General features: G+C 41.2%; 1 protein-coding gene across 1 annotated transcript; it reads right to left on the bottom strand.

Moving 5' to 3' along the window:
* Positions 1–1674: 1674 nt before the first annotated feature.
* On the bottom strand, positions 1675–10045 carry ZMYND19 (zinc finger, MYND-type containing 19). Its single transcript, XM_009572453.1, has 4 exons — positions 9940–10045; positions 4653–4793; positions 3483–3663; positions 1675–2398 (listed from the first exon to the last, which is right to left on the bottom strand). The coding sequence occupies exons 1-4, from the start codon at positions 10038–10040 to the stop codon at positions 2255–2257; spliced, it is 567 nt and encodes a 188-aa protein (XP_009570748.1). The 5' UTR covers positions 10041–10045; the 3' UTR covers positions 1675–2254.
* Positions 10046–11156: the final 1111 nt, after the last annotated feature.

The raw sequence follows: 11156 nt of genomic DNA, 5'->3' as shown, positions 1-11156 counted from the left end.
TACTTTTCATTCGGTTGATGGTCTAACAGATACCTAATCTAGTGGGCATCTTCCCTCCCCACCTGCTTCACACCTTCATCCCGTCCCCTTCCCTCCCCATTCACTGGTATCAGGATTGCCCTGATCACCCACCATCCTATTTTTGCAGACTCTTTAGCTCAAGTCTCACCCTTCCATCATCTGCTGCTCAAGAGGAATCTACCCATTGCCCCATCAGGGCTTCCTCTGCAGTCTACCTTTATCCTCGTTTCTCCTTGCAGCAATATTACAAACATTAGGACTAACCATGGCCATTTTCCCTGCTCAGTGCTGCAGAAGCGTTTAAATGCTATAAGACCGCACTTCAGTTTGCTAAACATGATTACTGGTAATGCAACGGAAAATTGGCATGACAAATAGCAGCCTTTTGAAAAGGCAAGGAAAAAAAGAGTCAATACTTCTGCCCTTTTCAATGGATTACCTTGAATAAAAAAAAAGTATTCCTTATGTCCCATTTTATATTCATCAAAAACTGTACAGTTCATTTAAAGCAAATAATTGAATGTTTCCTTAAAAAAAGTATTACCTGTTACAGGAAAATTTCATTAGGTCCTGCTTGACTTAAGGGAATTTTAGGCTGCCTGAACAGAAAAGTTAACAGTATAACCATGAATTAAGAGTTGCGGGTTGACAGTGTGCCTACCGAGCGAAGCTTCCAGCAGGAAGCTTCAGAAGTTTTTTGTCATTTCCCAAGATGCTTAAAGCCAAAGTACGAAAACCCACCCAAATACTAATAACTAAGAACTTCCTGTGCAGATATTAGAAACATAATATAATATTGGAAGTCCACAGCAGTTCAATTTTTCTAACAAATTGAATACAAGCAAGTCCAACATTGCAACATGAAGTGGCAAAGTGAATCCTGATTGAAAATTTAAATTCTTAACGGCTTTTACAAAAAAATTTTAAATACCTATTTCACTAAGCACTCCGAGAAAGGCTCTGCATTAAGCATTCAGCAGCTCACATTCTTCTACTGTGAAGTAAGACTAATACCTGGCACTAAATTATCCATTTAGTTCTTCAGGAAACTCAGTGGATATTCCTTATGTTTCTAAGGCAAAAATGAAAAAGAAAAAACTTTCAGAATATACATGACAAAATGTCTGAAAAGAAAAACAGGCATGTACTCTGCAAGTCAAATCCTCCTCCCAGATTATTTTTACTCATTACTACACAAAAAAAAAATCAAAAAGTGATTCTTGGATTGATGGTATCTCTTAAAAAAAATGAATAAATAACTCAAATTACCAAATATTAGATCATTTAAACATATCTGCACATCACTATAGTATTTGCTATGCTTACAGGGAAGCCACAAGGGCAACCACATCCACACACAGCTGACTACCTGAGCTTCCCTACAACTACTTTATATATACAAACGTTTCATAACAAGAAAGCTAATTCAGCTTTCTAAAAATACTGGTTGCTTAAATCAGAATCTCCAGCAGCCCTTTGCTGAAGGCAGCGACACGCTATAGCTTGCCTGTATGCACAGATCCCAGATGGTCCCCTACACTCCGCTCCAGTTCCTGGTGCACTGGTTCCTACTGAGTAGGTATTTCCAACGTCCAAGTGTGACTGTGCTCTGAAAGCAGCTGGAAGGGAACGGGAGAAAGCTAGAGAGTAGACAATGATTCATTCCAACCTTTACTTTGTGTGCCTTTTTTTTTTTTTTTTTTTTTTAAATATAACTTCCATGCAGAGTTCTCCAGAGTAACTGCTGATGTCGGAGCCTGCCTTCTGGCCTTGGCACAGCCACAGACACTTCTAGCCACATGGGAGGAAAAGCTTTTGCTACATGACTTTTTTTTTTTCTTTTTTTTTTTCCTTTTTTTTTTTTTAAACTTTTAGGCCAACAATGTGTTCTCATCTGAACATTACAGTTAATGAGTCCTATCAAGAATTTCTAACAAAAACTGTACATGAGTTTACAAACGTATTAACATATAAATAATGAGAAGCTTCCTGCCTGGAGCCTCCACAGTAGTCTTTTTGCTTGAGAATATAATACTGGAAGGGTAGACCCAATCCCTTTCCACAGCACCAGTCAGAGCTGGCTTAGTCCAGTCAGCCGTTCTGCTCAAGCATCACAGGGTTTTTCTTCTTCAGTGCCTCTGGCTTCAATAAGCAGTCTGTCATTACTGTGCAAAAGCAAGAGTCCAATGCCTTTGAGAAGGAATCCTGCTGCTAAGAGGCCTGTGCCACCCGGTCATCGTTCTGGTCCGAGCTCTTGCTGGAAGGTCCGTTTCTTCTCCCGACAGTGTTTCTTGTGAGCAGGCCAGTCTTTTTGCTGGCATTGTGACCCACAGTACCTCGCTACCTGGCATCGGCCACAAATGTTGAATTCACGTAACTAGGAAGAACACAAGACAACGTTAGGGAGCCTGCTCAGTGCCAAGGAGCGCCCCTACATCATTTCCCAAGTAGGCTTATGATCAAGTCTTTTGCACCTATCACAAATATGAACATCCCACCATGAGCGTCAGAGTATCAAAAAGTTTTGAAGTAATTGCATTTGCTGATTTTGCAGTTGCTCTTGCAGAATCGTATTACGGGCTTAATAGACAAAATATTTGAGCACTTCACTTTTATTCTCACACTGCTACTGTTTTGCCAACTTAAGTTGTTTACAACTACAAACATCTTAAATTCAGAAATGATTAGGAGGGCTGCACAAGCTCAGCCACTGCCAAACTTATGGTTATCCAGGAAGCTTTTGTATGCAGACCAAAATAAAAGGTAAAGCTCAGTCTTTTTCAAATGGAGGGCATTTAAGACCATTTTCGCAAACGTTCCCTTCACCAAAGAAAAAAGTGGAACACAATGATTTTAGCTTACTCAGCATTTGTTATCACACGAAAAGCTCTTCTCATTCATTGATAAGGACTTCTGTCTGACAAAGAGGCACAAGCCCTTGGATATCCCATTCTCTGCCATTCTGACTATGTATGCTGCTTCATTTCATCTACCTACAGCAAAGAACTAGAACCAGCTTTCCTCCCAGTTCTCCCCTAAATAAAGGCCACTCAAATCCACCCTCTTCTCATGAAAGGTCAAGCATGTTATTTTTTATTCCATTACCACCCAAAACCTCTCACAATGCTTCCTCCTGCTGTCTTATACAGCTGCTTGCTCATTCCAGCTCTGGGTTCCTAGAGGAATGCTTCCACCTGTCCTTTCATACACTCAGCAGAAATTACACTCCTCCCAGTAAACCACTAGGTCATTCATTGTCCCAAGTCAAAACTATATTCTCACAAACTGAAAATTATCACAGGATCTGAAGATTCATGCGAAAGAAAACCCGAGTTAAAAAGAGTTATCGCTTTTAGCAACTGAATGGCACGTGTAAAGCTTTACATTTTAAGGGACGAATCCCTGGATGCATGTGGTAGCCCGAGTCATGACGTGCTTACTTTCACCTCTGCTGAACACACCTGTTTTTCAATCATTGTGCATGGGGGGTAGTGACATTCATAATATGTGCATGAGTTCTCTTCCTCCTCCACAACATCCCCGTTAGCGTTGTAATATCGTGTTACATTCAGTACAGGAAACTGCTCTTCTATAGGATCTGTAGGAAGCTGTTGGATTGCCAGCCAATACAGACTTTGTTCCCTATAAAAAACAAGTAGAAGTTTAGTCCATAAGTTCATATTAAGCATACAGGGAAATCGATTCTAAATTCATTAACAAAGTAGGTAGGGTTAACATTGTATTTAGCCTGTTAAGACTCACACTACGTATACTTCTCAAATCTTTTTAGCATTATTTTAGCCTAAATGCAAAAAAGTTAGAAAGTATCTATCAAGAAACATCTACATCCAGCAAAATTATTTCTGTGTAAATGGCTTGAAGTCTGTTTCTTGTTCTTGAACTCCCAGAAACATGCTAGGATAGCATCACTGCCATTCACTACATCTCCTCAAAATCAGTCTAATAAGCTCTGAACATCCCTATCTTATGGATGCTGCAGAAAAGTGTCTAGTGTGATGTTAAGTCTATGAGTCTCCCACCAAAAATGAACACACCAGCATTACATCATACATTTAACAAATCCATCCTGACATTGAGAGTTTGATGTGCTTTGAGTAACATTAGTGCGACATGGCATGTAGGAAGTTCCCACAACCTACTACGTGAAAGGTGATAGAGGCTGATCCCAGGACCTCATTTTGTTTTCAACCCAAATATACGATTACAAGTGTAAGCATTTTGCAGCTGCTGCCTTCTACAGGTTATGCTAGAATTTCAGTGCCTGAGGACAAGAGCCACAAGCCAGTAAAATCTGCAGACTGAATTCAGTGTGCCCAGATGCCATTACTCAAGCAGAAGGGCTTACTGTTTTACTGCGGTGATAACGTCTGGCACAGCAGGACCTCTGCATAATACCATGGGCTTAGATGGTCCCTTCACAGCTAGCATGAACAGTGAGCATTAACTCTGTTCCCCAGGTGAGGAAGCTAAGACGTATAGCGACATGTAAGTAGCCCAAGGTCAAGTAAAAAAGGCTCTGCCAAGACGAAAATCACTAAAGGAAGGACACACAACAATTTAAGATATTTTCAATTTTTTTGATGGCAACCCCCTGCCAAGTATTGACGTACCTTTGTTTACTAGAGATTTCTTCAGCTTTGGGTTTCCAACCCCAAGGAACTAGGCGCAGATTGTCTAGGCGGTTGTCCACTGTCACTGAATTCAGATGTACCACCTGAAATCCAGGAGCAATCCCTCCCCGGTGTCTCTCCCTGGAGGAGACAAAAACAACTTGAAGGTCAGTGATGAACAAGACTCCATAGCTAAAAAGCAAAGGATCATACTAATTCCAGAAGATACGCTGCATTCTAGCCTGCTGTCTGGTGTCACTGAAACAGTCGCAGTAAAACTTGGATTGCCAACAGACTACAGTGGCTACTTCAGATATATCAACTCCCAGAAGAGACTTGTTCCAGGAGGTTATTTCCATTATTAATGAGTTGAATCAAAAGACAATCATGGTATATTTTAATTGTAAGCATATTGCAAAGAAAGTTCCAGAGACTACTACTCCAGTTACTGCAAGAGCATCTATGTAATTATTGTGTTCCACAAAGCAGACTTGAAAGGTGCCAATATTGGTTTATTATTTTAACAGGAAATTCTATCAGACACATTTATGCAAGTTTGGCACTGGTGTGATGTCACAGAATTTGTTATTTATGAAAAAATATCTCTTAACAAGCAACAGGACAGAAGTTTCACCAAGTATGCAAATGGTTTTTAGACTCTAATTGTGCGTAACACATAGAAAGCCTGCAATGGCTCCACAATTGACCAAGAGACATCTACTGAAACTTGCTCAAAACCAAAGCAGGACTATTAGCAAGGAGGATGGTTGCACATTAAGTCCTACTGCGATTCTTCCCTATTGCCTTCTAACAGTTCTCATTTCCCATTCCACCTTCTTTTCATCTCTCCTTTCTCTACTTTATGAAGTATCAAGTTCACTGTCAAGCACCCTTGCCTGGATAAGTTTCTGTATCACTTCTTGCAGGAATCCCCATCCCACCTGAAGTATAAGGCTTGGACAGAAATCGCGTCTCGGTATGTTTGCTATGCCATGATTAATTTCACAGCACAGAGAGAACATACTGGCAACAATCAAGAAGGACAACGTAAAACTGACCGCACTGTACGAGGGTTACCCAGCATTTCCTTCTAGGAGACTGTTCCAACAGCTACTTACAACTTTACCCAAGTCTAGTTTGGATGCTGCTTCCAACTTAAGTGTTTACTGAACATTTCAGTTCAAATGGCTCATCCAATTTTGAAGAGATACGATTTGCTCAAGTTAAAAAATTCCCACTTTTTTCTTCCCTTTACAAAGCCCTCGCATTATCCAGCAGAACAGGGAAATTCATTTCAATGTGACTGACAGTGATAAATGTAGTCTTTTGTTTTCTTTGTCAAAATCTGTCCAGATATGGTTAAATTACACACCGTGGGGGAAAGAAAAACGCTTGCAATTCTCATATGCCCCCAAACTTCCTAGAATTTACTTTAAGGAATTAAAGTAAAATTCCTTTGGAGAGGCTACACGCAGCACCCACACACAGCTCGTGCTCCAACTCATAGGCAAAGCAATTCTTCCTGTAACGGCAGCCCTGCACGAGAACAGAGTATGGAGCCTCCTGCTAGGGAGTCTTTTGGGCCTCCACAGAACAGGGAGAAGCTCTCCCCTTTGAAGGTAAAAAGAATAAAATCCTTCGGGGGGGGCGAGCGGGGAAACAACCACACAAAAGCAAACAAACTATGGAAAGGAGTCTGCTGAAATGCCCTAAAGGAGGAAAAGCTACTTTTGAGTTGTTGAAGGCTACCGGAGGGTCTGGCACGGAAATCAGGAATCCTGAGGGCTACAAGTGGGAACCCAGAAGGTACATGGACCCAAACAGATGGAGGTGAGCATCAGTCGGATAAGGAGTCAGGGAAGGAGTTAAGGTTCTTAGACTGAAACTGAGACAAAGTGCCAAAAGAGAGATGGGATAGATATGAACGAGGAATCTAGGAGGAGGAGACAGAAGTTCAGAGCAAGAGCAAACTGTGCAGGGGAGAAAGGGAGGAGGGGAGTCTAAGACCCAGCTGAGAAGTATTTTTGAAATGGATTAGATAATGAGAGTTTAAGAAAGGCTGGAGTTGGGGAAAGAGAGAGGATTACGAGATTGTTCGTGACACCAGAAGCCACAGCAGAGTGGCACATGCCTACCACTGCTCCGACAAAGTCTAGGTCTGTACCCACAACCCTCCATAAGCAAATATTCCTAAAATTCACTAGCACAGCGAGCCCACTTTCCTCAATTTGTATAAGCCCACATTCATCTACATTGCTGTCAGTTCTTCTATTACCTCAACTGACAAAGGTCTTCAAGTAAACGTGGAAATTGGGTCTTGCTGATGACCGGTAAAAGTGTTAACACAAGACCCCTTGACTGAGATGCCAGAATTAGCACTAGCAAATTCAGGATGGTCCCTTTTCACCATACATAATCAAGCAACCTTTGAATGCACAAGCATGTACTACTTCTCTCCCTAGACCTGTGCTTCAAAAGTGTGCAGCATGGACCATCTCCAGAAGTTAATCAGAAATGTGCAGTGAAGGACATGGAAGAAGGCTCATGGAAGAATCTGCCTTCTCCTTGCAGAAGGAGACAGAGAAGAAACAGCCTCAGTAACACAGCCAACTCTCCTGCAGAGCCATAGCTTCTACCTCCGCCACCACACCTGAGTTCCTACAAGATGCCAGGCAAAACACTTAAACCAAAACTTTTCAGAGAATTAACTGGATACTGTTCTTTTTGTATTTCAGCAGCTAACTTGAGAAGTGAGGCCCGTAATAAAAGTGACAAGTACAGACAACAGCAATTCGAGTCAACAGGAGCCATAACTGAGTAGGTTATAGGCAGTATGATGGTAAGTGCTCTAAAAAAAAAAAGAAATTGGGTTTTAGATGTCTTTTTGAACACACAGTTAGTGATACTTATGACTAATCTCCTGATGCTGCTATTCCCCAGGGAATATCACTACACCCAGCCAAAATACAGCAAGCTGGGATTTCTATACAGGGAACAGGGCGAGAAGATGACAGACTTTTTCTGCAGGTCCCTAGCCAGAGACATTCAAATCCTGCTTTGGAGGAGCTAACAGTCCACCCTGGAAACACAGCAAGCACAAGAGAAGCTGCATGAAGTTCTTCCTGAAAGAATATTTGCAGCAAACGTGGGTATTTTTCAGATCTTGGTTCCCATTTAGTAGGGCAGTTCACTCTCCGCAGAGGTCAGCAGGAGGGCTTTGGGCGAAAAGTGGGAGAAGGTCCGTGTCATTGCTGCAGCTTCAGTAGCTACCAGCTTCCTCTTTTGAGGGCCATACTATGTGAACGATACCTGCTTAACAAAATTTAAAAAAAAAAAAAACTTAAAAAATTTAAAATCTGCTTTGCTTGCAATGGCATCTAACACATGCTTACTCACTTTGTCTTAAACAGAAGCACACAATCATGTTAGTTTTTTCAGAGTAAGCCGATTTTTTGGGATATGTTTGGGAGAGAACAGTTAAATTACACTCCTATACCTGCAGTAATTCAAGTTCTTTGCTTTTCATTTACCCAAGAAGTAAGGCTGGCACTGGAGTAATGACTGCTACTGCCCATCTTTCCTGTCTTTCAAAGACTCCTAAACCTTCAGCATCACTCCTTCTCGCAAAAGGAAGGACCTGCCACTAAAATACGTTTCTGTTTTGTTTTCAACGCAGTCCCCAGTGCAGGCAAGTAAAACTGAACACTGCGCCTGTTCTGTTTAGGAGGAACACATACGTAGCACCTGTAGCCAAAAGGCTTTCTAAAGACTTTAGGAGACTCAGTCACAAAGGTATACTAACCTGCATTGTGTTAGCTTGTAATTAAAGATCACAGCAAAATGTACACCCTCAAAGGGATCAAACTGAATTTACAGAAACAGCTGAAATATTTTGTATTTTCTAGTCGAAGAATTTGACTTTGCAACTTCAGAACTGCAGCTCCGCTTGCCTGACAGTTTACGCCCCACCTTTGTGACTTTCAAAAATCCCTATTACACACACAATCTCAGATTTTTTAACACCAGTGCATGCTAGAGCGACACAACTTAAATTACTTAACTGAATATGTTAGAATTATTTCCTAGTTTAAGTAAAACAAACCAGAAGACGCAATGACTGGGCTGTGTAATAAGCAAACAGCTGGACTGCCATCATCTACACAGTCTTCAACAGTCAGCTGGAATAATTTTAAGGTCCTGTTTAGTGCTACTTAGAGACAACAATTATTACTGTATGAGGTTCACAGTTAGCAGTAGCTGACAGTGATTCACCCCACATACTGTAGCCAACTTCGTAATAATTTGCAAAGTTATATGTGCAACAAGATTAAACATTAACAGATGCAGGTTAAAATCCATAGTTAATTAGCAGATTGTAAATAATAATAACGGTCTCTGATATTCTTCCTTTCTTCCTCCTCTTGTACAGAGACTAGTTTGGAGAGTAAAAAGTAACCTGGAACAACAAAGAAAGCACAGCTATATCTTGGGCACTGTGACTACTAAGTACAGTTTATGGAACTGAATAGAAAACATGCTTAATTTCTCAAAAAAGAAATAACAGTTCTCTTCAGCATATCCTATCTTTTCTACAAAACCCATGAGCATAACTGGAAAGAGCAATGTATTAGCTCACCAGATGAACTAATCCCTCACAATTGAGTAAGTTGGCCCCTGAATAATCTAAATTGGCAGCTACAAAGGATATCAAGCAATGACTCTTAGAATATGGAAAATAAGACGTAGCAGCTGATATGAAGCACCATCAGCACCGCTTGAGGCAGATTTCCAGAAGGCCAAACAAAAAACCCCGAAGTTTTAAGTTATCAGAGGTTCTCCCTCTCGCCAGTGCTCTGCCAATCCTCACTGGTGCCAATAAGATGTACCTGATTATTACGGGACAAAAAAAACCAACCACACTAACTCAAAAGGTTAGTCTTCACCTGTTAAATGGAGCCAGTCTCCTGCTCCCCCACCCCTGAACGGAAGTTTTAGTAGCATTTCTCAGATTTAAACAGTCTCTACTAGAATACTCCTCACCTATCACTGTTTTCCCTGGGAACAACGTTTTTACAGAGACTCAGCTGTTTGAAGGCTCAGTGCAAAACCAAACCGTAATAAGATCTATCAGCACCCCCTGTGCTGGGTTTCCAACTGAGTGTAGCTGCAAGCCTCCCGAGAAGACTTAAGATACTACAGGCAGAGAAATAAACAACATACAAGCTGGTGGCAGCAAACTCCACCTTAGCGAGCCCTTGAAGTATTTAGCTCTCCTTACGATACCTACCAAAGCAGCTCATGCAGGAGACGGCCGGATCCCCTTCCACGATTTTTGTCGAATGCATAAGCAAATATTTTAGCACCATTTCCATCAGCATCTACCTCCATCCGAGCCTAGAGAAAAGGGAAAGGCTTTGAGAACATCCATCACCGAGTAGCAGAGCACATGCTCCACTGGGATACGGGAAGGACCCAATATTTAACACTTGTCTCCTAGAGGTCACTTGACCTTAATGGAATTTGAGTTGTTTCAAACCTCCAAGGGGAACCAACCAGCTCTGCTATTGTAGTTTATGAAGATGGGAAAGGGAAGAAAGGAGGCTGCGCACAGCAGGAGTCCCACTTGGACAAAGAGCAGCAACAATCCAGTTGTGAGCCTGTAGGGCCAGGATCCATTCTCCGCTCTGGCGCAGATTTTCTGTACAGCCATCAGCAAGCCACCAAGGCTTTGTTTTCAGTGTTGCTTTACACCAATCTAATTAGGGGTTGCTAGTGAAAGGAGTGGTCCTGCCCTCTTTTCTCCACTCCATAACTTTGTGTTGGCTCTAATGCTCACGAACTGTAGGAAGGACTAGACAAATTTAGGATACTCGCAGTGTATTACCACTCTTGGTGACGGTACACGTTTACAGTGAGCTACCACAGAGGAGGAATGGGCAAACACGGTGTTTTCTGGTAGCAGCATTGCCACAGCACTTCAAACTCCTAAGAGCAGCTCTGAAGCTGTGCTACAGGCACTAAGCAGAAGATGGTCCCTCATCCAAAAAAGCCTTAATTTTAGAAGATTTTGTAATCAAGAATTCTTTCCCTTTCAAAGCCTTGGTAGAATCCACTTACCCTCTTTCAGTAGATGTTAAAACATTTTTTCTGGTCCCATAGTAAGTTACAATAAAATAAGTTTTTTCTCATCCAAGACTTATGTGCAGAGTGAAAATTTTTAAAGTTTGCCAAACCAAATAATGGAAGACAAATTATCGGTTCTCAAAAAGTATACAAATAGAAAGTTGAAAACAAAAAACTATATAATAAATTAGTTTGTTTTAAACTAAAGCTCGTTTAAAATGAAAAAACAGAGCTTTTCCTGCTTGAAAGCATCCACATTGGTATTTCAATGACTTCAAACTTTTTTTCCCCCCAAAGCAGGAAAGTTGTGGGGCAGAGCACTTCCATCAGCAGTTTTATTTAAGCATGTCACACAGAAAGAGAAAAAAAAAAAAAAAAAAA

This window comes from Fulmarus glacialis, unplaced genomic scaffold (assembly GCF_000690835.1).
Source record: "Fulmarus glacialis isolate BGI_N327 unplaced genomic scaffold, ASM69083v1 Scaffold11682, whole genome shotgun sequence".
NCBI classification, from domain to species: Eukaryota; Metazoa; Chordata; class Aves; order Procellariiformes; family Procellariidae; genus Fulmarus; species Fulmarus glacialis.
This window is presented reverse-complemented; position numbering and strand designations above follow the sequence as displayed.

Coding starts and splice junctions, on each gene's coding strand:
- ZMYND19 (XM_009572453.1), bottom strand. CDS start 10,040: ATGGAGGTAGATGCTGATGGAAATGGTGCTAAAATATTTGCTTATGCA. Junction 4,794..9,939: donor CTCCTGCATGAGCTGCTTTG/GTAGGTATCGTA, acceptor TGTCTCCTCCAG/GGAGAGACACCGGGGAGGGA. Junction 3,664..4,652: donor GAAATCTCTAGTAAACAAAG/GTACGTCAATAC, acceptor TGTTTTTTATAG/GGAACAAAGTCTGTATTGGC.